Here is a 27,451-nt window from a genome sequence, read left to right on the forward strand (position 1 = left end):
TTATTAATCAATGATCAATGATCAATTAACTGAGCACATTTCAATGGTTCGTTTCTGAGCAGGTGGAATACAAGGAAGTTAGTGGCTCAATCCATGTTACAGAGGAGAAAATGAAAAAAAGGATTTCAATGTTTTAAAGATTGATGGATACCAGATTAGATTCAGGTTAGCTAGCAGATCATTTTGAGACACAATAAAGGTCAAGCTAACCTGACTAATATTACATTCAGACATCATTAGAGAGTCTGGAACGTCTGTGGTCACACTAACCTGTACATGACTAATATTCATGGTCATTTAAGCCATAAATAAAAATACCATTCTGCATCTTAACCACCACTCTTGTGGTTCCAGCCGTTGAAATGTAACTGACTGAACAACATTCTGTAAATTAATTTACTTCTTCAACTTAACTTTTTAAACTTATGACATCTTAAATTTTTCTGGAGGTTTTTTGCTTTTAAATTTAATCAGACAATTTTAGGGCAGAAGACCCACAAGTTAAGACAGTTCAGTCTATCTTTCCAGCATCTGAGACCAGTTAAGTGATGAAGTAAAACGGAGTCGTTACTAGGCTTGTTCTTATGCCATATATTGTTCAAAAAAGATACAGCCTCAAAATTAAAAGAGTGTAACTGTATTTTTGTTTTATATGTTCAAGAACAAATCCTTTATTGTTTTCATTTTGCATTAAAATCACTACTATGATTTCATTGCAAGAGAATTCAATGTCAGCAGAATGGCAATTTAACTGAATGTTTTAAAATAGAGAGGTAGAACAGATTTCCTTTGTATCTGTTCAAAGTGCATATTAGATGGGCTATGCATATTTCTTGCAACAGAGAAGTACACCGCACAGGAACAAACATTCCAGAGAATTAAGACAAGCTGAATGCAAATAATCAATGTGACTTCAGGGTAAATTCAACTAAGGTGGACGGCAAAGTTTACTGCCAAATACTTATGATGTTTTGAGGCCTTGGGCTTTACAAAGAGGAAGATGAGGTTGCATCTGAAATCTACATCGAAAAGCAATGAGGCTAGTAATAATGAGCTGAATTTTCAGCAAAATATATGTCAACTCCCCTGTCTGCATCTTCAAATTACTATCCGGATACTAGAACAAGACCTTGTCAGATAGGATTTTAAAACATTGCGTGATTATTGCTTATAGCAATGCAACAACAGTTACAGCCAGGTGTAAATCACATACCACCAGTTGTCAATGGATTTAGTAAAGACTCTTGATTCAATTCCCAACAAACTTCCTGGGAGGCCAGTTGTGGCATAGATTCCTTTGTGCTTTGGACCCAGTCTCTTATTATTTTAGGACTAATGCTCTCAGGTAAAAGAATCAAACTTGGGCTCATCACTAACAGGACATAGTCAACAGCCACAAATTGGCCTGTCAAACTTACATCACTCAGGACCACTCAGCAATGCACCATTTAGAAATTACCAGACAGTAGCAATGCATAAAAACAGGTATACATGTAAATTTGTATAGGGAATGCACCTCTTTCCCCCTCCCAGTTCCCACGTTTTATTAATTATTCTTATTGCAGTAATGATAATGTGAAAACAATTCCCATCAATACGAAGTGTAAATCAGGCTAGTACATTTTCAGTGAAAGGACGAACAGCAATCTATAACAGCAGACTCAATTTAAAGGCAAAACTTATGGTATTAACTACATAACAGGATGAAGTAAAACATAACTGACCCAAATGTGGTATTACAGAAAAGTCTATGCAACACACACTACTTTGACTACTCATGTACATCTGCCTTTAATTAGAAAGGCCTTTGTCATTATGAACTCACTTTATGTTACAGCAGTTGCATAATATATTTTAGAAGTACCCCAAAAAAGTGGCAATTTAACGTTTGTTTTATCTCTTAAAGTTAGAAGAATATATCACGTCTATTTAAATAATGGATTAAAGTTCTGCAGGTTTCAGCATTAAATCATAAATAGAAGTTTTGAAGTGTAACACCACCAAGTTTTATACTACTTTGCAAAATATATGGTCAGGTTTCATAGACCAGTGGGTAGGATGACAAATTATTTTCTTTCTTACCAAAATTTTTCAATCTACCATCCTATATATTGCACATGACTAAATTTCCTACTGATCAATAGCTAAATCGTTGACTTATCTAAAGGTGAAGCAGACTGAAAAACCTGCAAATGAGACAACTTACAGTAGTCCTTCAACTGCCTACTTTAAATAACCGACAAACAATATGAAGAACAAGGGCAGAAAATAATCACTTGTTGTTTCCATGGTACTTTAATGCCAGGGTTTACTGAAAACTATATCACAATCTCAGGAATTGGGACAATTATTTTAATTATGCATTTTTGTTTCATCAAACACAAGTGCTCTAGAATCTCATTCAGTAGGTTGTAAAGATAATTTAAAACTACATCTGACATGTCAGATGATAATTGCAATCAGGCCTTTCAAAATAGAATAGCCAAATTTCTGCGCCAGCCTGTTCATTCAGCCAGTGTTACTTTACACTGTGCATTGTAAGTATGCAATAGTGATGGTTAGAAGCTCCAAATGGATTGAGAAATGCATTACTATCAATATCTTTAAAATGCAGTCAAGGATTAATTAAATTAAGCACCGTGTTAAAGAGATAAAATTTAGAGCACAACGCTGCATCCAGAGAATGTACATGCTATAGAGACAAAAACAGGGAATAACATCCATAGATCTAAAGCATAGAGGGCTAGAGCAATGTGGAAATATTAGAGATCAAATTTATCAGTTAAAACAGAGTATGATTAAAAGAGGGATGCAAGACATATTAAGTTTTAAATAGTAGAGATTAAAATCAAAGAATGTAAATAAAATACTCAAATACATGCTCAGAACATTTTTGCTTGAAGTGTGATAGAAGTTTGGAATAATCTTCAAAACCATAATGTTGAAAATGTGACCAAATATGGTAATAAAAAAATTGGGTGTTACGGGCTGGCCTACCAACACATTTAAACTTTTCTTCTATTTACATTTACCTCCATTTTAAAAAGTGGCTCAACAGCTTTTGCTGTGCAGAACTGGATCAAATCACTGATTTGCGATGGCGCAAAAGAACCAGTTGGTCCATCGCATCTATAAAATTAATTGGGGCTGAATCTTTACAGATGACGGTTTCCTTCCCTGCTAGTAGCTCCACTTCCACTGTGGCCAGATAGAGGAGTTCCACCCTCACCTACACAGAAATACTACCTCAGAGCTGCTGGCCAAACCAACTGGCTGGCAACTGTGGCCCCAGCATTGACCCACCTAAGACAGAGGCCACCTAGAACACTTGGGGAACTACAGACAGAGCCCAGAGCAACAGTTGATGCACAGCCTCACAACAGGGATAGGAGAGGAGGGGAAAGACAGAATGGGAACTGTGGTAGCAAGGCTTGGAAGAAAGTGAGCATCCACGGGCAGATTATAAGTCAGGGCATGGAAAAGTTGGGTCAATCAGATCGGGAAAGGAATCAGTGATTCAGACACCTCCAGACCTTTCCTGCACAAATCGAGTATCTAGGAAACTTCCCCATACCTCCTCGTCTCACAGCTATTCCTGTCAAGCCTCAAGAAAATGCTACTTAAAATGGAGCAATGATCGAAGACTGGTTGCTCACTCAAGGTCTCATAACCTGCCCCTAAAATGGAGTTACAGGGTAGACATAGAAACTGATTAAGAGGGTGCACTGGAAATTTCTCAGTGGTGCATTAGTACTGAAATATAGTTGAACATTGTGGTTTCTTAAAAAGAGATGCAAACAGCTAGTTTAGAACTCCCTTTAACATAACCTGTTACTAAGGTCTATTTATTCCTACAACAACATCGCTTCTAAACAAAAGTTAAAAAACACACATCTAAACTCAATAAAATATTAATAACTTAATTAGGATCAGATTATTTCTTCATTTCAACAGTTGAGCCTTTGAGGTTTGCTTTGGAATCTACTTGTAACCATCAGCTAACATCTCCAATTTCGAGTAAGTATTTGATCTGTACATTATCAGAAAACCATTTAATGCTCTTCATACTGTGCCTAGAATTTTTCTTATTTTCCATATAAAACAGTCAAAACATAAATCTCCACCAAAATGAAATGAAGAATTGAAACGTTTACTGGTGATTAGTAAAAAGAAAAAAAAAATTAACTTATAGCTAGCAGTTCAAAAGTGACTGATGTATGAAGAATCCTTGTTCATTGAATATTACATCACTGAATCAAGGTTTGGTCAGTACTTGATTTGCTGCCAAAGGCAACTTCAAATTTGGAACTTTAATCATTATGCCAACAGTATACATTAATCAAAAATGGCACTGCAGCCAAAACAGATTGAGGAGAGGGAGTGAAATAAGATCAAACATCTTTGACTAGATATCAGAACTATGAGAACTGCAATACTTTTCTCTGCTATGCTCTCTGTTTTAATTTTTTTTGGATTTGCTCTGCAACTTCTCAGTCTGTTCTCTGTCTGTTTCTAATGTGTACACCTCTCCCTGGCCATTATCAAATTCACAATAAAACTTTGATGGTTAATCTGCACCAAATCTGCAAAGCCCCTCATCTCAACATCCATCACTGCACCAACATCCCACCAATCATGCATACCTTTCTCATATTAAAAATCTTCTCCCTTCAGATAGGCATTGCTTCAGAAGCCTGGAAGAACTGCCAGTTCACCCAAGCCAACTAACTGTTGGGAATGACGATGAACTTGTAACCTGGTTGGGAGTTGGAATCATTTCCCAATTAAGCTATTGGATAGACGTGTTCATCAATTTTAAACAATTTACAACTTGGCTTGAATCAACAGCATGACACTACCAACTTAGTCACCCAACAGTCTTCAGTGTATGGGAAAGTTGGCTGAACCATTGACTTAGTCGTCAATCCTGGTTAATTGTTCCACTTATCTGAACTGTCATATAAATGTGGGACTCTTAGTTAAACATTTACGTTGCACATTTGGTGATATGTCACATTAAACTTCTAGATGTATTTCAAATGAATTTAACACAAATTTGTTGAACTACAACTCCTGACAGTCACAAGGATCCAAGAATCAAATGCACACAAAGAGAACAACATAAATTAAAAGTTCACTTGACTGCCAATAATGCTTTTGCACAGAGTCTGTTTTGCATGAATGATGGGTGTGCACTAGTTCAGAATTCCACCACCATATTTTACAGTAATACTCAACTGATAAATGTTCAATAGTCAATCAGGCAGAAACAAAACTGGATAGATTCAAACTAACATTTCCAGACTATTCTGTTAGCAGCCTACGGTGTTAAATCTGAAAACTTCGACAAACTAGGTCTGGGTGGGTTGCTCTTTGGAAGGTCGGTGTGGACTTGTTGGGCCGAAGGGCCTGTTTCCACACTGTAAGTAATCTAATCTAATCTAATCTAATCAGTGCTTTTGCAAATCTAAGTGATTCATATTTGACAGAAAGGTTTAAACAGTTACAATCTTCTCAACACGTTTCCTGCAAAAAAACACTGCATGTAACATTTCACGGAGTCATTTCCATTATTTGAAAAGAACAGAGGAAAAAAAGTATAAAAGGAGCTAGCAGGTGAATCAGATAATGCTAGATAAAATAGCTAACTGAGGCTGTATAAAATACAATCTACAATACTTTTGGACAGACAAATCCGGAATAATGGTTCACATGTAAAACTTTATTGACCTTTGCAATCTAGCTATAACTTCTCTCCGTGCAGATTTCCGAAAGAGAGAAAACTCATAACTTTTCAGTATACATACATGTGTTGATGTATATAAAATCCAAAATAAAGTTCTTTGCAATGAAATCCACATCATGATAAAGCATTTAACTGTGTAGCTTTCATGCTGCTGTACTCTTGAATAATCTAAGTCAAGCTGTATCAAACCCTGCCATTGAAAATGACTTATTTAGCCAAGAATCGTTCTATTTATGGTTGCTCTACCATCGATGAATACACTTTGTGAAGTCATTATTTGGCAGACCAACAACTGTTTACATATTTCACAAAGGTATCTCATAACAGGAATTGTTTAATCTATAAATTATGCTTTGGGAGTAAAGAAAAGGGTTATTGTTTAGGTGATTTGTACAAAACAATAAATCTCTGCCTGTGAGAACTTTCAGCATTAGGTAATTGATTGTGTACTTCACTAACTTTTCTGTTGAACGATGCCTCCCGTTCTCCCTTCTAAATGGGCCATAAACAACATGGCAAAAACATAGCAACTACTGAACATCCTTTTCTTATGTAGAAAATGTTAATTAGTCGAGATTATTCTTTAAATTGAGGTCTATTGTGCTTCTCTCAACTTTTTGCAAGTGTAAAATTCTTGGAAGGAATTTTCTGTATCCAGGCTTTATTTGGATTTTTTGAAGATGTCTGTGGTGCAGCAACAAAAAGCATATAATGTGGCAAAGGGCAGTGAGAAACCAGAGGGTTGGGAAGCCTACAAAGAGGGCAACAAGAAAAAAATAAATAAGGAGGGAGAAGGTCAGAAATGAAGGGAAGCTAGCCAGTAATGTAAAGGAAGACTCTAAGAGTTTCTTTAGATATATAAAGGGCAGGATATAAGTTTTCTCACTAAGCTAGAAGATTTGTTTTCAGACATTTTGTCACCATACTAGGTAACATCATCAATAAGCTTCTGGTGAAGCACTGGCGGAATAACCATTTATTATTTATGTGTTTAGGTTTCCTTGGGTTGGTAATGTCATTTCCTGTGGTGATGTCATTTCCTGTTTTTTTTCCTCAGGGGTGATAAATGGGGTCCAAGTCAATATGTTTGTTGATTGAGTTCTGGTTGGAATGCCATGCTTCTAGGAATTCTCGCATGTGTTTCTGTTTCGCTTGTCCTAGGATGGATGTGTTGTCCCAGTCAAAGTGGTGTCCTTTCTCATCTGTATGTAAAGATACTAGTGAGAGTGGGTCATGTCGTTTTGTGGCTAGTTGATGTTCATGTATCCTGGTGGCTACTTTTCTGCCTGTTTGTCCAATGTAGTGTTTGCTGCAGTCCTTGCAAGGTTTTTCTGTAAATGACATTAGTTTTGCTTGTTGTCTGTATAGGGTCTTTCAAGTTCATTAGCTGTTGTTTTAGTGTGTTGGTGGGTTTGTGGGCGACCATGATGGCAAGAGGTCTAAGTAATCTGTCAGTCATTTCCGAGATATCTTTGATGTAGGGGAGAGTGGCTAGGATTTCTGGATGCATTTTGTCTGCTTGTTTGGGTTTGTTGCTGAGAAATCAGTGGACTGTATTCATTGGGTACCCGTTCTTTATGTACAGGTGATTTTCCTCTGCTCTTCGTAGTTCCTCTGTGCTGCAGTGTGGTGTGGCTCGGTGAAATAATATTCTAATACTGCTTCATTTGTGGGTGTTGGGATGATTCTTCTGTAGTTCAGCATTTGGTCTGGATATGTTGTTTTCCTGTAGACGCTGGTTTGAAATTCCTCATTGGCTGCTCACTCGACTGCGAATGACAGTTTGTTATTGTTTTCCTCCTCTTTAGTGAATTTTATGCCAGTAAGGGTATTATTGATGGTCTTAAAAGTTTCCTCTAATCTGTTTTGTTTAGTGATGACAAAGGTGTAATCCGCATAGTGGACCCAAAGCTGTTTGTTCGAGTATCTGTATTACCGCCTCTGCTAAGAATAAGAACCCTGATTTTGGAGATCCCATGGGTGTTCTGTTAGTTTGTTTGTTGATGAAGGTGATATAAAGGGCAAAAGAGAGGCAAAAGTGGACATTGTACTGTAAGAAAATGATGCTGGAGAGATAGTAGTGGGGAACATGAAATGGCTGAGGAACTGAACAATTACCTCATGTCAGTCTTCATGGTGGAAGATACGAGTAATATCCCAAAAATTCAAGATAGCCAGAGGGTAGAGCTGAGTATGGTGGCCACCACCAAGAAGAAGGTACTAGAAAAAGTGAATGGCCTGAAGGAGGATAAATCACCTGGACCGGATGGACAATACCCCAGAGTTCTAAGGGAGGTAGCTGAAGATAGTGGAGGCGTCAGTGGTCAACTTTCAGGAATCATTACAGTCAGTGAGGCTCCCAGAAGATTGGAAAATCACTACCATGATGCAAAGAAGTGGTAGGTGGAGTACAATGTTCAAAGTAATGAGGTTATGCACACTGGGAAGAAGAATAGAAGCATAGCTTATTTCCGAAATGGGGAGAAAATTCAGAAGTCTGAAGTGCAAAGAGACTTGGGAGTTCTAGTCCTGGATTCTCTTAAGGTAAACTTACAGGTTGAGTCAGTAGTTAGGAAGGCAAATGCAATGATGGTATTTATTTTGAGAGGATTTGAATATAAAAGCAGAGGTGTACTTCTGAGGCTCTAAAAGGTTCTGGTCAGACCACATTTGGAGTATTGTGCACAGTTTTGGGCCCTATATCTCAGGAAGGATGTACTAGCCCTGGAGAAGGTTCAGTGGACATTCAAGAGAATGGTCCCAGGAATGAAAATATAAGGAATATTTGAGGACTCTAGATCCATACTTGATGGAGTTTAGAAGGATAAGAGGGTATCTAATTGAAACTTACAGAATACAGAATGGCTTGCACATAGTGAATGTTGGGAAGATATTTCCATTAGTAGAAGAGACTAGGACCCTAGGGCACACCCTTAGAGTAAAGGGAAGACCTTTTAGAACGGAAATAAGGAGAAACATCTTCAGCCAGAGAATGATTAATCTATGGAATTCACTGCCACAGAAGGCTGTGGAGGCCAGGGCACTGAGTATACTTAAGATGGAGATAGATAAGTTTTTGATTGTCATGGGGATCAAGGATTTCAAGGAGAAAGAGGAGAATGGGGTTGAGAAACTCATCAGCCATGATTGAATGGCAGAGCAGACTCAACGGGCTGAATTATCGAATTTCTGCTCCTGTGTCTATGGTCTAAAAATAAACAACAGTGTGTGTTTTTTTTAAAATAGGTAACTGTATCAATTAGGAATGGAAACAGGGATATGCCTCATTAATCTCTGGCATATATCATCACTTAGAAATTTGATGGTTTGATCGATCACAGTTCAAGAAACACCTTAAATTTATAGCAATATCTTTTAAAAATAGTTTGTACTAGCCTTAACATATCTGTATAACATTCTATTGTAGGACTGCCTCACAGCAGTAAGGTTCTGGGCTTGATTCCAACCTTGGGTGATTGACTGTACTGGAGTTTGCACGTTCTCCCCATGCCTGCAAGAGTTTCCACTGGGTACTCTGGTTTCATCCCACAGTTGAAAGATATGCAAGTTAGAAGGATTCACCATGGTAAACTGCACGCTAGGCAGGTTGGCCTTGGAAAATGTGGAGTTACAGAATAGGGTGGGACGCTCTTCAGAGGGTCCGTACACTCGATGGGTTGAATGGTCTTTTTCTGCACTGGAGGGGTCATATGATTTAATGACTTGAAAATGCTCAGCTCAACGTTTTTTTTTCCCTTGTTAATGAAAGAAAATATAGCTGTAATGTGAATCCAATGGCACTTGTTGGTCAGTCAGGCCTTCAGAGTTTCTTGTAAAGAAAGCTTGCACGTAAAATAAATCTCAAATTTTCTATAAATTAGAACATAAAATTTAGTTGTGGTGCAGCAAACAAATAGAAATCACTGGAGGAACTCAGCAGGATGGGTAGCATCTGTGAAAAGAAAACAGTTAACATTTTGAGTCTTGTGACCTTCCTTCAGAACAAAGTCACTGTGCAAACTGTACAACCAAAAGATGCTTCATATTGTATTAGGTTCTTGCGTAATCAAAGCAGCAGAGCACAGTAACATTCCATCCTGGAACCCTGTGTTGAATAATTCATTTATATGTTATTTCTATGCTGACGTTATGTTACATGGATCATAGTGTTTATATTGACAAAATTTCACAAGGTGCCACAGATTCTTATGCACAAAATCATTTTCTTCCATGTCTTGTGTTTAAATGTCAACTTACCGACTACATCGAGGTGATAGGTATGATTTATGGACCCATAGACATTTTCTATCACGCATGTATAGTTTCCTTTATCGGATGGAACAGCACTTTCCATAATGAGGCTCCAATGCTGAGGCCGAATCTGCCAGAAACAGAATGAGTTTTGTTTCAGAAAGACATAATTATGCAAAATTTTAATCCAACAAAATACCTCAGTTTTATTCAGACTTTATCCCAGCCAGAACTGTTCAAAATTTAAAGATATCTCTGCAGGAGTTCCCTCAGGATAGTGTCCTTGGCTGAACCATCTTCAGTTCCTTCATGAATGATCTTATCTCTATCATAAAGTCAAAAGTGGGACGTTCCCCGATGGTTGCAGAATGTTCAATGCCATTCACAATTCCTTAGACACTGAAGCAATCTATGCCGAATTGCAGCAAAACCTGGACAATATAAGGCTAGAGGCGACAAGTGGTAAGTAACCTTTGTGATAGAATACTGCCCACTTGCCTGGATGAGTGCAGCTGCAGCAACTCTCAAGACACTTGACACTATCAGGGCAAAGCAGCCCACTTGATAGTTTGTGGATGTGGTGCCATTCAGTCCCTCCACCAATACCACTCAGTAGCAGTGTTACCATCTACAAGACACATTGCAGAAATTCACCAAAGCTCCTTCCTTCCTTTGGAAGCACCAACCTTCCAAACTTACAGCCACAACAATCTACAAGGACAAGAGCAGCAGATACATGGGATATCCACCACCTGCAAGTTCCCTTCCAAGCCACTCAACACCCAGATTTGGAAATGCATCACCATTCCTTCTGTGTCACTGGGCCAAAATTCTGCAACTCCTTCCCTAATGGCACTGTGGATGCATGTAGACCAAGTGGACTGCAGTCGTTCAAGAAGGCCGTTCACCACCACCTTCTGAAGGGCAACCATTGGAAGGCAATAAATGTATTTACCTCAACTTTTGCCTCACCTTGGCCTCAAGCAATACTGTTGGAAGTACTGGATGCACAGACACCATTCAAACATATTTTCCCCACGAAAAATCATTTTCAGCCCAATCGACTCTAACAGAAGATAATACTTTCAATCAGTGTAGCCATCATGTACTGTGCTTCAATAACTCATTAATCCTTATCTTTAGTTTCTGCAGAAAATAACCTTAACAATACCTAACATTTCTGGCTGGTTAAAATAATCACACTCATCTTACTCCTTTTTTGATGGAAATACACATATAAGTTGGCAGACAAGTCAACAGAATTGATCTTTTATCTTACGAAGTGGTCCTCAGAACAGTTTGAATTCAATACCTCTATAAAAAATAGGTACATATCATTTGATATGTGAATCAAGTATAAACATTCATCATTTAAACTGTTCTCACATCAGTGTGTCTAAATGTGCCCAATGATCAATATGGAAAGTATTATGTAAAACTTGTATTCTGGGGGTGGGGGTGTGGGTGGGTGTTGCCAACTATTATGATACATGCTTCAAATACTTTCATGTGCACACGTTCAAGAGCTGGAATGGAGTGGCATAGTGGCACAGCATATTGTGTTTCACTAGCAACTATTAGAGTAGTGCATCTATTTATCAATAGAAAGTTCTATTGTACAACAGAGCATCAAGCTTTTTTAAAAATTCACTCAGGAGGTGTGGATGTCACTGGCTAGGCCATCATTTATTGCTCACCCCTAAATAACCAATGGGTAGTTAAGAGTCAACCACATTGCTGTGGATCTGAAGTCACACATAGGCCAGAGTAGGCTTAAGGATGGCAGTTTCCTTCCTGACTGGACATTAGTGAACCAGATGGGTTGTTCTGATAATTGACAATGGATTCATGGTCATCATTATGCTCTTAACTTCAGATTTTTAAAAAAATTTAAATTCTACCATCTGCCATGGTGGGATTCAAACCTAGTCCCCAGAACATTACCCAGGTCTCTGGATTATCAGTCCAGCAATAATACCTCTAGGCCATCGAGGTTAGGAAGATTAGTGGCAGTTTGAGTAGGAAAGAGCAGATGTACTTTCTGCCAAGTAGCCCACTGGAAAGCTAGTTATGGCTGGACAGCATCCTACGAAAGGGCTCCCTCTCCACAATGATGGCCTGTCAGCAGTGACTAAAATATAATTTGAATAATTTACAAGTCTTCAGATGTGCTTCTGCCTTAAAAGTACACACATGGTCTCCCACCTATACTCACAGAACCCACCTCATCCTTCGAGCCTTGGATGCCCCCGGTGAATTCCACTTTCTTTAATTGAACAGGATGCATGAAGGCAGTTTCTTATGTGGCTTCTTCCAGTGTTCCAATCCACTATTCAGTCCAGTATCCACACTGGGACACAGGAACTAAAATTCAGTTTTTATTGAGTGTAATGATAAAGGGGAGCGGGAGGGCGGCAAGTGGGGCACGAATAAAGTTAGCACAATATAGCACCAAAATATGCCATTTTGCACATTTCATTTGTTGTGTCAGCCTCAGTGGAAGAAATTGAAATCAAACAATTATTCTGAACTCTATATCACACAAACTAAAAGACCACATGATAACAAAATCAACTACACATTTTTTTTAATCTGCCTGTCACATTTTATTCATGAACTTTATGGTAAAAGCATCAGAAGGAGGAGAGAAGGCTGAACTTGTGTTTTTCACACAATGTCTCATTCATAGTGTGAGGTCCACTCTGTCAGCTTCTCATTATGTGAAAACAATTTTCAAAGTGTTGAAAGATAGGGACCAAGCTGCCACAGCTACACTGTGATATCCCCAGAAATGAAAGGTGCCTTTTCATCTTGAATGATTCACTACATGCGAGCTTTAGATACCAAATTCCAATTTAGATTCAAGTCCATGGGGACTTTGAGAACCAAACACTCTTCTCACAGAGTTTGCACAAGAAATACTTCACACCACCATTCCCTTCTAACAAAACAGACCAAGTTTAGCCCGTACAGGCCAGACTAAACATCTTCTGTGATTGTCTCATGTATAGTAGTTTAACACCTAGTGCCCTCCTTTTCTGATTTATGACTGACTTGACAATTGCTGTTGAGTGACTGGCTCCATCTTGCACATAGAACACTTGGCACACACAATGCTCTGTACTCCAACATTAAAACAGAATCTATTGAAATGCAAATAACCTTCATTTGTTTTCATAAATAAAGTTTCTTATTTTATAGTGTTTACATTGGTGAGGTGTATAAACCTCAATTGTAGGATGGTTTCCAGAAATCCATCGTAATCCAAATAGTTCTGGCACACATACACATGTTGCAGAAATCATAATTTCTAATGCTAACATGTCCACATCATTCAAACAGTACACTTCACTGAAAAGCACCAGTCGTATCATAACTGCAGTAAACACTACATTATATAATTCAGCTAACAGTGACTCTTCATTTTGTACACTGCACTCCTAGTAACAGAAGTCCTTTGTAAAGTATTGCTTATGACTCATAGTTGAGGATCTGTACACTTTTAAAGCATGGGAGAATTCTCAACTTTGGCAGAGCCAAAAATTGGGCAGGAACAGGCTAGCTGCCCCTTACAATGCTCTGCCTGAGTTTTTCTTCCACTTAAGCCAATGAAAAATTGGACAGTGTATACAGAAGCAGCTGATCTGTTATTAAGAGCTTTCTGTCTCTCCTGAAAATGATCCAACTACCTTGCAGACAAAACCTTAGAGATCTGGTAAGATTAACTCTGTATTACCGGACAGGCCATACAAGGCGTGGCATGAAATGATCATATCTGTACCATATTTCAGCCCAGTTCAGTTATCTTGTATGGGAGTCTTACATTTGGTTTCAGTACCTTGACATTTGAGGGGGGTCAAAAATAAAAATCAAACTAGGATCATAGAATCTCACCTTTGCAGATAGAGGGCATTCCGCTCATAGAGGCTGCACCGACCCTCCAAAGGAGGATCGCACCCAGATCCACCCTTTCTCCATAATTCCGTATTTACCACAGCTAATCCACTTAGCATGTATATGTCTGGATACTACAGGGCAATTAAGCACAGCCAATGCAACTAACCTGAGGATTTTTGTGAGAGGGAAATGGAGCACCCAGAGGGATCCCATGCAGACACAGGGGAAACGTGTGAACTCCACACAGACAGACAGTCATCTAAGGCTGGAATCGAATCCCGGTTCTAGGCACTGTGAGGCAGCGGTGCAAACTTCTGTGCCACCCTATTGCTCCCAAATAAACTGGGAATGATGTTCAACTGCACCCTAAAATGAGCACAAAATCTGAAAAACAGCTTGAAAATTGGTATGCCCTTCATGACTTCATTTAAATGCGACAAAAGGCCTGATAGGAATCTGGCTTTAACTTATGGTAACAGTCAGAACACACATTTTCATTTACTTAGACCAGTTTTCAGGTGATAAATGTGTGTCCAGCTATAGACAATGGCTTCCAATTACTCCAATACACTCATACATAAACCTTTAGTCATCCCTGCTGCCTGCATCTCACCACACTCCATCATGCTTGCTAGTCTGCATCTGCTCCTGTTTTTACACACCAGCTCTAATCCTCAACATTAACATTTTCATCTTTTATTCTGATCCCTCTGTGGCTTTTCCCCATCAAATGTTCGTGTCTCAGGGGAGTTGTGTACTCTCTTTCCTTTCACATCACTGGTCGTCATGCCTCCAGCCACCAAGGTCCCACATATTCTAAAACATTCCTTCCAGAACTCGCAGTTTCTCCGCCTCCCTAATGTTCTTTAGATCTTTGCTCTGAAACCCAGCAATTTAGCCAGACTTTTGGCCTCCATTCTGATTTGTCCCAAGTGTCCATTTCCATTACGCATAGTAAAGCAACTTGGGATATTTTACCCACAGTAAAAGATGCATTATAACTGCAGATTGTTGTCTACTTTAAGTAAATCGCAAATAGCTGCAAGTATAAGAGTAAATTTGCATTTTCCCATTGTTTCTGCCAAGTGTAACAATCAGTGCATTGAATCCAGACAAGTCATAAACACCACAAATCTCTACTAGCATACTATATTACCAGATAGTCTGCAATGATAGGTAATATTCTGCTGTAGAAACTTCCAAGCTTTTGTTTTACCCACAGAATTGTATTAGATGCTAGATTACAGAGGTCCTTCAGCAAAATGTAGGGCTGCTTACTCATTTTTCAATTTGCTGTATATTCACGTATTGGAGAAATATATCTTTACCTTATATGAACCCATTCGATATTCTGGTTTGAACTCTCGGCCATTTTTTAACCATCGCATAGTTGGCTTTGGGTTTCCTGCTGCTGGACAGCGGAACTTTACAGTGTTGGCTGCCGGTACTGCATGCAACTGCTTTTCCATCTTATTAGGTTGTGTCCAGTATGGGGGACCTGTTTTAAAACAAACATCAAATGGATATTAAATACTGCTTTAAACCATATATATTTTTTGCAGCTAAAAGCACATCAATAAAGCCTATCAGATTGGATGTGGGGGTAATGAGAGATACTTGAGCAGGGCTAAAACAAACTACTTCGGCAGAGGCCACATGCTCAAAGTTTGAATGAGAAAGCTAGGTTCAAGAATCAAGTTTCATGTAAATTTTATTAACAAGCAGCAGTGACCAAAACAGCATTTTGCTGCACCTCTATTATTCGGCCACTACACAGAGCTGGCCAACCAGAGGGCGAATGAACTGAAGTAGTGTGTGGGCCAGGAGCAGCACAATTAATATGTCTCTGCAAAATATTCTGATTTAGAAAGCAAAATTTTGCAGGTTAGGCTGCTTAATGCTGAGAAACACCAACTAGTGCGCACACTAAGTTATTTTGCCCATTTATAGGCAGGCCATTAAATTGTATTGACTATTTAAAAGTCTCTTGAAAACAGAGTCAGGTGTGCATCCAAGCTCTCTGCCATATTGTCCACCTTTCCACTGAGGGAGAAGTTAAAAATATCAATCACCCCAATATACACCTCAAAGATGATCAGAATTCAACAGCATGTGACTTTAATAAACTTTGGGTTATACAAAGTATGTTGATTATACACTCAAAAAACTAAAATAGCTGAGTTTCCTTTTAAGTTTACCAAGTAAAAACATCACAGTGCTTCTATAACTAGCAAGTTTGCAATAAGTCCAATGAATTAATTTTTTAAAAATTACTGATTAGACTGAAGCAAAACTAGCAAAGTATTTTTCCTTCTTCCAGGAAAGCAAGTAGCGGCACATTAGTCATTTCAAGTGCACTTATCCTTTTCATCTGTAGAACGAAAGGATGTTGAAAATAAAACGTGGGTTTTACTAGGAGAAGCAAACCTCAAGGTACAAAACTGCACTAAAATGTTCCTTTGGAAACAAATTATTTTCCATTGATGTGCACATTTCAAGCAGTTTGAAATGAGATTCTACAGATGTGCCAAGACTGCACATGCTCCAGAGTAATGAAGAATGCATTCAAAATACAGACCTGGAAACAGACTGCAAACTCAATACCTCCAACACAGAAATGAATGAACTCCTAACTCTAGAAATCTTAAACATCTAGATGTCTTGTGAAAAAGTCATGCAAATTACGTTTTATTTTTACTCATTTTACCTTTTGAACTCGTTGCACATTTCCTTGGCTTTTAAGAATCTCTTAACTATAATTCATGTTGCACAGCCTACTAATTTTCTTAACTCAAGAATTTCACTGAAACTCTCCATCTCTGAACCCAGACAAAAACAACTCCCTTGTGTTTGTTCAGGATTTGTAAAACTAAGAAAATTCAGAAAAAGCTCAAATATGTCTTCGGCTTTATAAATAGAAAATATAATTTGTTTGTACATTTGTTTTATGCGAAATCTCATTTTTAACTTCAAATTGAACTTCCTGAAATAAATCAAACTAATGTGGAATTAAAAAAAATAGAATTGGCTTAAACTTGACCCTGATCCATTTCCTTTTTGGGCCTCTTCCACAATCACTCACAATGGTGGTTTCCATTCTACAGTCTTCGCACCATTAACAATGAATCCACACTACAGCGCCATCATAAATAGTGAAAAACTTCAAATGTTTCTGATTTAAAGGCTCCCTTATTATAAAGGAACTCAGAAAAAGCCTCAAAGGACATCAGTAACACAAAGTACTGTCAGTTACTCCCTTCGAAGACAACTCAAATGCTAATCACTCCTTAATATTCCCGTAATTGTTTGTGGAACAGAAAAGTTGACAGGCAATTTTAAACAATGCGAGTTCAGCCATCTCGTTTCAATGATAGCTAATGGGGAAAATAGTAACTTCTGAATGATCTTTTAAAATGTTAGGAGGCTAGATGATGAAACTGTCGAAAATGGCACGAATGACTGCACTTCAGAAAATTATGTACAGATCATAATGTTTAATTTCATATCAAATCATTTGACCATTTTAGATCAAAAGATCATAAGATATAGGAGCAGAATGAGGCTATTTGGCCCACTGAATCTGCTCCACCATTGAATCATGGCTGATATGTTTCTCAAGCCCATTCCCCTGCCTTCTCCCCATGACCCTGGATCTCCTTAATAATTTCAGCACAGCTCAACAGAATTTCTGGACCTATTCTATGCTTAATATAGTTCTACATCTCATAAGTGATTCATGGAGGTTATGTCACACAAGCTAAAGTCAAATCGCTCAAGACTAAGGGTTGCGCTTAACCTCACAAAGCACAGTTGACTCACATTATGTTAAATATATCATATATATTAAATATTGTAGGCATGCAATTTATTTATTCTACCATCGTCACAGAAACCGATTTACCTTTTGAATTCTTTGTTCATATAGCTTTGTCCAACCAAGTGCCTCGAACTTTTAAAACTGATCATTAACTCATCTAAAATGCTTCACGTTCCATCTTAGTGTTATCGTTCTTTTAAAGCTTCCTCCTTGTGATAGTTTGCTATATCTATTTGATAATTACTGAAGATTTTTCTAAGTAATGGTGTTGAAACCAAATTATGAAATCAGGAATAAATTTGTTTAAGGAAGACAGATGAAAACATCCAGTTCTTTTTTACCTTTCATCTAACCTTTTACTTCTGTCCCCTCTTGCTTTTTGGTACTTTCCCCACCTAGCCTTCCATGCGATTGTACGTGGTAGGCCAGAAACATATTATTGCTAATACTGTTAACACAATGACCAGAACAACATAACTTGTGAAACCACAAAATGTAGAATTTGTTTCTCAAATTTACCCTTCACTCTTGTGGTAATAGCGGGGTTGAGAAGACAGTAAAGAGGACCGTTCCTCTATCTCGTTCCCCTCTAGTTCTAACTAGAATGTCCAAGTAGAAAAGAACCCAAGCTATCCTGTAGAGTGGTGCATCTATTCATAAGCAGACCAATACTAAGTATCACTTCCACCTAAAAAAAATCAAAGAACCACGGTTCTTTTTAATAACCAAAAAATCATTTATATTATAGAATCACAACAATTGCTGAGGACTAAACAGGCTATCTCAATAGTTCAGAAAAGAAGATTTAATTCAAGATTAAACTAAAGCATACATATAAATCGAAGTTACTGGAACTCTTACACATATAGAAATGGGAGTTAACTGGTAAATGTATACAACATATAGTTGAAGCCATTAAGAATCCACCAAGGCTCCAATTTTCTCTCACTAAATTAAAGAATGCTGATCTTTCCAGACCATATTGCAACACCCATTTAATACTTCAAAGTTACAATCCACCAATATGAAAGCTGAACACCAAATCAAATAATTGTTTCTAAGTATGAACTGTTAGGTCACTACAACATCAGCACAGAACACAATTACACTGCAACATTGAGCACTAATTATCCTCCCCAACACAATGTTGGCAATAGACACCTAGGTGAATGCTGACAAGCAGTTCTGTGTTTACCGGACATATACTCAACTGAACTTGAAAATCTCTGCAATGCAACTTTCTTGACTAAACATGCCACCACCCATGACTTCGAATGACTCCATTTAAAATAACGTAGGATACTGATTAAGGATGATCAGCCATGATCATTTTGAATGGTGGTGCAGGCTCGAAGGGCAGAATGGCTTATTCCTGCACCTATTGTCTATTTTCATTCTTTGCGCACATCAACGGCTGATTGCCAATTGTCTTTTAACTGCTTGTGATTTTAAACTACATCAATTAAATTACCAGCAGAAAGTAGGATTCTTTTAATGTTATATATTTTTTCAACATCATAATTTGATCACTGAAATGTTGAAACAGAGAAGGCTTTATCTGAACTTAAATCATTGACTACCTATTTGACTCAAGGATTAACAATGGAAGCATGTATATTCAACAAAGTGTGGAACTGTAGATTCCTTCAAATGAAATATGAATACACATTTTTTGAAAAAGGTATACTGTGAATGTGTTTCAAATTATATCTTAATAGGCACATAACTGTACCCAAGTATCTGTATATCCTTGCAGTATAAACTATCACTCGTACTTAAAATGTTCAAATTGTTAAGACTTGTATCCCAGAAACTGGAACTGCAATTTTTCTTTATATATTGAATTGTACATCGTTGTGTAACAGTGGAGAGAAACATGTTTGGAGTGTTGCGTGGGTACACAAAATCACAACACTGCATAAGCTGTTGCTTGTGATGAAGGTTGCTGCCATAGTTCGCTTAACGTGTTGGAAGCTAAAGGGCCTGATTTGGCTAGTGTGTTTGAGGAAAACCACTTCTTGCTCTATCTCGAAGAGTCACTTTATGTTGGTATGATAGACATTGTAGAGATTTGATGAAGACCAGATGTTAGGTCTCTTTCCTTCCAGATCTCAAGCTGTTCTGCCCACAAGTCCATATGACTTCATGGTGGGTGCTGCTTATGGCATTCCTCAGTATTAACTCTTTCAGAGCCATACACAACATTGGAAACTGAAACACCCAATGAATAAAAGCTGAACCACAAAACTACAAAAAAATTAATTAGAATGTATTACACAAAAAAAAGTTTTAAAATAAATTTGTTCTTTATATGCAAATTAGAGCCTTTGAGGAAAACTATATAACTACTTACCTGCCTTTCTGTTGGTGGTGGAATCTGTTTGGACAATGTCAGTTGATTCTCAGATTTCTCCTCCTAAACAAACTGACAAGTCTGGGGATGATTGGCATGGAACAGAAAATCTACCAAAATAAGTCTATGTACTGACACAGTTCTGCTGGTCTGATCTTTACATTCTATTGTTATTTATTCATGAGATATGTGTCACTGGCTAGGCCAGCATTTTTGTCCATCCCAAAATGAGCTTGAGAAGCTCTTGTCCTTAGATCCATTGGTTTTGGGATTTCTTAGCCCTGTCTACTGTAAACTGCTTCCAGTATTTGCACTTCTTGCATTGTAACTTCACCAGTTTGGCACCTAATTTTTAGGCATGCCTGGTGCTGCTCCTGGCATGCCCTCATGAACTGTTCATTGAACCAGGGTTAACATTCCCAGTTGATTGTAATTGCAGAGTGGGGTATATGCCAGGTCACGAGGTGACAGATAGTTGCTGAATATAACCCTGCTGCTGATGTCTCATTTCCTCAAGGATGTCTGATTTTGTGTAGTTACATCTGTTCAAAGCTTGTCCCATGTATTGCCAATATGCAGGCAGGACTTTGTCTCCACAATGACTATGAAGTAAAGAATTCTATAAATACTGTTCATTTGTTCCAGGTAGATTGGTAAAGACAGGATCAAGTAAGTTTTCTCTCTTGCTAATTCGTTCACCACTTGATGCAGACCCAATTTAGCAGCTTGAGTCATGCCACCTGGAATTAAGAAGTGATATGTGGTAAACTGCAGTAGGTTTCCTTGCCCACGTTTGACTTCTTCCCATGAGACTTTGGAGCTTGGAGACAATGCTGAAGGCTCCTATAGTAACTTTCTCCCAACTCCTTAGAACTGTACTGTCACCTCTGCCCTGCCAGTGTGCAGGTTACACCCTGGGATGGCGATGGTGGTGACTGAGGCATTTTCTGTAAGATATGATTCTCTGCATATGACTATATCTGGCAAGTGTTTGATCAGCTTGCAGGACAGCTTTTCCAGTTTTGACACAAGACCCTAGATTTTAGTAAGGAGCACTCTGCAGGTTTGACAGTGCCGAATATCCAATGCTGTTTCTGATGCTGGATGCTCTATCTGGTTTCAACTCTTCCTTTAGACTTTGTGTAGTTTTTCATACAATTGAGTGGTTTGCTAGGCCATTGCAGAGGGAAGTTAGGAATCAACTAGATTACTGTCAGGCTGGAGTCACATACAGGCCAGACAAGAGTAAAGGCTGCAAGTTCCCTTCCCTCAAGATCATTAGTGAATCAGATGGATTTTAAGACAATCAGCAATGGTTTCACGCTCTCATTCAGCTAACTTTTTAGTTCCAGATGTTTATAAATTCCAACAGAAAGACTTATCTTCCAAATGACATGGTGAATACTGCTTATTATTTCAAATATTTATTCCAGATATGTCCCTTTTCAAAATGAAAAATAGAAGACAGGTAATTTCATTCCACCGAAACACCAAGGCATTCCACCACAGACTAGGTGTTCAGCAGCTCGTCACATGGAGATGTGCTTGTGGAAAGGCAAACAAGTCATCAGGACCTGATGGCCTGCATCCAAAGGTTTTAAAGGAAGTGGCTGCTGAGATATTAGAAGCATTGGTTAAAATAATCCAGACCTCACTGGATTCCTGGATGGTTCTAGTGAACTGGAAGTTGCAAATATGACACTCTTGTTCAAGGAGGGAAAGGGGTAGAAAACAGGAAACTACAGGCCAATTAACTCAGCATTGTTTGTTGGGAAAATGCTAGACGCTATTATTAAAAGGAAGAAATAGCACAGTGTTCGAAAAAGCTTCACTCAATTAAACGGAGTCAACATGGTTTTGTGAAATGGACATCATGTTTGACAAATTTGCTACAGTTCTTTGAGGATATAACAAGCAGAACTAATAAAAGGGAATCAGTAGAGGCAGTATATTTAGACTTTCAGAAGGAATTTGATATGGTACCACAAAAAGGTATATTGCATAACATAGGAGCTCATGGTATCAGGGTAATGTATTAGCATTGAGATTTGGATAGATGGGTACTTTTCAGATTGGAGAGGTATACCTAATCGAGTGCCAGAAAGACCAGTCGTTCCCGTGGAATCATGACAGGACGTGTGCAACTCCAGCCTGCCGCCAGCCACTTAGAGACTAGCAGCTCTTGCACGAAGCAGTGCCACAGAGTAATCTGTGGCTGCTGCAGGAAAAAAAATCCCATGATTGCAGAGGTCTCAAGCCACACACACAGACAAAGAGACAGAGCGATGAGGGGGGGGGGGAAGAGAGAGAGAGAGAGAGAGAGAGAGAGAGAGGAGAGGGAAACAGACAGACAGAAAGAGAGAGAGAGAGAGAGAGAGAGAGAGAGAGAACGAACATGAGGCCCTCCAGTCCAACCACCCCACAGCCATAAAATCCACTCCATGGTATTTTAACTCTATACTATGAAAAACATATTCCAAATGAGCTAAGCTTTATTCTCAATTAACTCCTCAGTGTTTAATACCAGCTTTCACCTCGAAAGTTTAATTAAACATAAAGCCTACAATGGAAAACGTCAGATTCTTCAAACTCTAAAGTTTTCTTTATAGGATAGGCAAGTCTTTTATACAGCATATTTATTAAAACACGAGTCAGGGCACACACTAGACTTTTGTCTCAAGAACTACTTTAAATCAGAAACAATGATTCTCTTTAAGTACCAAAAGCCTACGCTTAATGCAATAAATATGGCTGTACAGTACCATGTTATGCTATTTGCACAATAGTTCTTGTTTCAATGTAGGAAAAGTAAAACAAACAAGAATTTCTGGTTGATACTAACACTAAATAATGTCAATATTTGTACAATCTCCTTTTACATTTATCACCCCTGTATTTTAAGCTCCCTGTCAGACGGAATCAATAGTATAATTGCTCCAAATAGCTATGCAAGTTACCATTTGATCTGTTTGCATTATTTAACAATTTTTAAGTGCAATTAGATGAATTCTTCTTGTTTGGAAGTTAGTGCGAAGCTGAAGGCAAGTGCATTTTCCCCTTAATTTACAGTATGCTTATGATTTCAATAGCCTCAGAGTCAGATTTCATTGAAGCTAGTTCAAAACGATTAAGTGCATAAATGGTAAATAACAAATCCCAAGGCATTTGTAGTTACTAAACAATCTAGCAATTACAGATACAAGATTGAGGAAAAACAGTTTCCATATAATAAGACCCAAAAAGTACTTTAAATTCAAAACGTTGAATTAAAATAGGGAGGATGATTCAGACAGAGCAAGTAATTTAGCATTTTACACTATTAACATATTTTTGATGCAGGAATCAAAAGAAAATGCATTATTACAGCTGCTCTGAATTGTGATTATGAACTACATTTTTCTATGTACTGCAGGTCCATTAAAAAAACTCAGACCTTTTATTGGACATAAAAATCAATCGATTCGTGGTTTTTAGGCAGTTATGTGAATTTTCATACCTTTTTGGTACTGGCACTGCACAGAGTGTAAATTGCATACTATGTTCAGCAGGTTTTAATTTAAAATATTCCAATGTTAAGGGTAAAATAAATTGTTGGAAAACAGAAGATGCAAAACGTACAATACCAATAAACCACAAATAGTTTTAATAAGTGCAATTTTTAGATATATATAGGATTTTTGTTCATGCACTGCCCTTCTACAAAACTAGTTAAGTGCCAAGTTAGACTATGTCCTTATGTATTAGGTGTGTGCTGAGCTTAGTTATTGCTTCCTGTCATTGCTTGTTATAATACTTCAAATGGAAACCCAAAGACAGATTTAAATTATTCTTTACTTAAACAATGGCACCATTCATGCACACTAGATATATAGTTCCACATGTTAATTCCAGATATGATCAACTACAAAACAAAAGTGGGTCTCTATAATGGCTTTACTTTAACATCTTATTTATCAAACATATAGCTAACAAATTTCATACACTTATATTCACTACAACCTATATCTCATCCAAAAAATGCAAGGCATTTCCTTTCCTTCCAATATATTTGTTCTATCATGTCAAAATGATTGAGTAAAATGTAAAAATATTTCAGTTAGCCTTAACCATCTGAATGTAAAAATCAAATGATACTAGTTTCCACAGTACTGTCAATACTACTTCAACATTTTTTAACATTTTATATGAGTTTATTAAAAAAGTGTTTCCCATTCAATGTATGCTCTTACACCCACACAACAACTTTGATGCTACAAATTTCTACAGCTGTGCTGCAGTCCCCAATTCCTATAAACCATGCATTCAATGTGGTAGGCAATCTCTTCCCAGACTTCTATCAATGCTGAGTCAACCATAAGGAGGTCCAGGCATGACTGGGTTGACTTTTGTCCCCATATTAAGCTGCCTGGTATGCATTTAATATTTAGGTAAAAACAAGGATTGCAGATGTTGGAAACCAGAGTCTAGATTAGAGTGGTGCTGGAAAAGCACAGCAGGTCAGGCAGCATCCCAGGAGCAGGAAAATTGACATTTCGAGCAAAAGCCCTTCATCAGGAATAGAGGCAGGGTGCCTGCATCTCTCCACTCTGCAGGCACCCTGCCTCTATTCTTGATGAAGGGCTCTTGCCCGAAATGTTGATTTTCCTGCTCCTCGGATGCTGCCTGACCTGCTGTGCTTTTCCTACACCACTCTAATTAGACCCTGCATTTAACATTTGCCTATGGCAATATGTCTCTGGCATGCAATGCAGCCATGAGGAAAAGTGAACTTGCATGTCATTCCTCAAGATATAGTGCATTTTAATATACTTTATGCTCTGTCCCATTCTTTGTTCTACAAAGTTATTATTATATAAGATCCTTTATTGTAAGAAAAAATGCTTGAGCTACAGTGACTAAGTGGGGAAAATGCAGCATGCACTTTTGCTATACAATAAGCAACCCAGGTTCTTAAATACCACTGATTAACAGAAGAATTGGTTGAAGGAGGAATGTTTCTCCAGATCACTTTACTTTGACCTCGATGGATTTTTAACCACCTGAAACACCTCGATATACAGATGCTGCCATAGTTTAAAATTTCATTCCAAGTGTTCTTTCAATACTGTATTAAAATATTATCTCAAACTATATGTTCATTATCTGGTTTTAGCTTCAATTCAATAACTCCGAGAAGGGTCATAAGTAAGTAAAGTCTACAGTGCTCCACCTGCTTTCATTTTGTTTCCAAGCTATTTTTGATGAGTCTACATTAAATGGGCTCACAGAGCCATATAATGTGAGAGACAGCCTAGAATCATGAGTTAAGTTCACAAATCAGATATGGTGAAAGGACTCTGTGGAATACACAATTATTGGACAGAACAGTACATTCCCGAGTAATTCATTTTGAAATTATCTTCATAAATGAGATTTGCAATGTAATCTCCAGAGGGCAATTCCTAAAATCAGCTCAATAAAATTTAACTCCTCAGAGAATACAATAAATCATAACCATACTTGAAATTAAATATACCCAGACCAGGTGCGATAATAATTGCACAAAAGAAAATATGTGCAGATTAAAGACGACAAATAAATTAATTTTCAAGGTCATTTTATAAAAATTTCTCCATCTTTAATTTATAAACTGATAACAACTTTGTATATTATAAGAAAAGAGATCCTCTTAAAGGACTGAAGTTCTTGTTGACTTTATTACATTAATTAGACACAGTCTCCTCACCCTGTACTTACTTATCTTGTTACTATCACTGGCTGTCTCTTCTGACCCATCATTGTCCTCTTCATCGTCCCCTGAGGAAATGGCATCTGGAAGAAAACCATAACCTATAATCTCCCCAAGATAATGAAAATTCGATAAATGGATATTTGCTATGTATTTCTAAAGCATTTTCTTCCTAGATGATCATTAATCCTTTTTACAACTGGTTTTTAACAATAATCGTGCAAAGTAATTAAAATATCACAATATCCACATCAGGCACTATTACAAGATATCGTACATTACCGTCTTATTTGGTTTCAGATTTTTAATTATTCCTACCCAGGCCAAACACCACTTCAAAACCTAATCACCTCCACCCACTGCCTACGGAGAGTCACATAAAATGCTTGGCATGACTTGTCTGCAGTTCAACTCCTCCCTTTGATGACTCAGCCAAAATATGGAACTAGCTTTGTGGGGCAATCCTGGCTACAGTACGGTCTTAAATTTTAAGTTGAAAATGCACTAAGATCAATAATTACTACGTTGAAAAGATATTGACAAAACAGGAGGTAATTTGAACAGCCCTTCCAGCTGCACACTAAAATATCAAGAAACGAAACAAAATATTTTTCTTTAAAAATGGATAAACGAGACAAATTTAATTAAAATGCATCCACATGGAATAATTTGATAGGTGGCAAGCTTGGTTTTTTGTGAATAATGTAATGTATGCTAACAGAAAAAATTTACAGCTATTGAAACTGAACAACTTATAAGTCCAGAAAACACCTGCATCAACCTTTTTGAAAACTGTCATATTCCAGACAGTTAATCCTGCCACAGTCTGTCAGTTCAGGTTTCAGTTTGTATTTGTCCATGGTGCCAAGTAAATTATTTCCACCCCCACCCTTCCTAAAAGCCTTAACTGGAGGTCACTTGGAGTGCAATAGGGTCAGTATAAATGTCAAGCTTCACTGAATTTCTAGGATCCAGTTCAAATGTTACTCACCTGTAATGTTTACAACGAAGTACACGGTATCACTGCCTATTGGTCTAATTGCAGTACAAGCATAGAGGCCCGAATCCTCATGTGTGGCATCACTAATCTGCAAGTACTCTCTGATTAAGTAAGTCTTATTGCTGTGCCCCAACTGTTCCCCATCTTTAGTCCAACTGATGCTCTGTACATCCTCTTTCAACGGACATTGCAACTGAAGCAAACCTCCAGGATGCGTGTGCACTTCAGGTTGAGAGATTTGGTAGTTTGTTGGAGGCTCTGCAAAGCAAGAAAAGGAAGGAAGGGGTGGGAAGGAAAAGGAAAGTTGCAATATATGTCAGAAAATCTGACTTCAGTTGATGCCCCGTGTTGCCTTAAAAATAAGCAATAGCAAGCCAAAGCTTAACATTAGAAATGAAACCACATGTGCCAGTAGACTCACAAGGGTAATTTAAAAACTTTTTGCAACAGAACAAAAATGTTCAATACCAGAGGTCAAGCGGAGGGAAATTTGGGAAAAGCATGTGGCCAATCTGATATCACCCACTTTATGCCATCAACAAAAGATAAAATTGCCCCATTGACTTTGCTTACACACACTAAAAGCAGCACACAGTAGAGGGGATGATACAACCAATTTAAAAAAAACCTCAAACCACAACAAAATTTAAACTAAGACC

The 27,451-nt window shown here is 37.9% G+C and overlaps 1 protein-coding gene across 15 annotated transcripts in view; it reads right to left on the minus strand.

The window, feature by feature from the left end:
* Window positions 1-27,451, minus strand: part of LOC140463474 (fibroblast growth factor receptor 2-like) — a 183,425-nt gene that overhangs the window by 38,485 nt on the left and 117,489 nt on the right. For 13 of the 15 annotated variants that reach the window (XM_072557472.1, XM_072557468.1, XM_072557473.1 and 10 more), the window contains 4 exons: window positions 26,784-27,050; window positions 25,801-25,875; window positions 15,223-15,392; window positions 10,004-10,127 (listed from right to left, as the gene is read on the minus strand). In XM_072557472.1, coding sequence (XP_072413573.1) covers window positions 10,004-10,127; window positions 15,223-15,392; window positions 25,801-25,875; window positions 26,784-27,050 — 636 coding nt within the window. The remainder of the gene's footprint in view (window positions 1-10,003; window positions 10,128-15,222; window positions 15,393-25,800; window positions 25,876-26,783; window positions 27,051-27,451) is intronic. The other 2 variants (XM_072557476.1, XM_072557477.1) reach the window with 2 other exon arrangements.

This window comes from Chiloscyllium punctatum, chromosome 38 (assembly GCF_047496795.1).
Source record: "Chiloscyllium punctatum isolate Juve2018m chromosome 38, sChiPun1.3, whole genome shotgun sequence".
Classification (NCBI taxonomy): domain Eukaryota; kingdom Metazoa; phylum Chordata; class Chondrichthyes; order Orectolobiformes; family Hemiscylliidae; genus Chiloscyllium; species Chiloscyllium punctatum.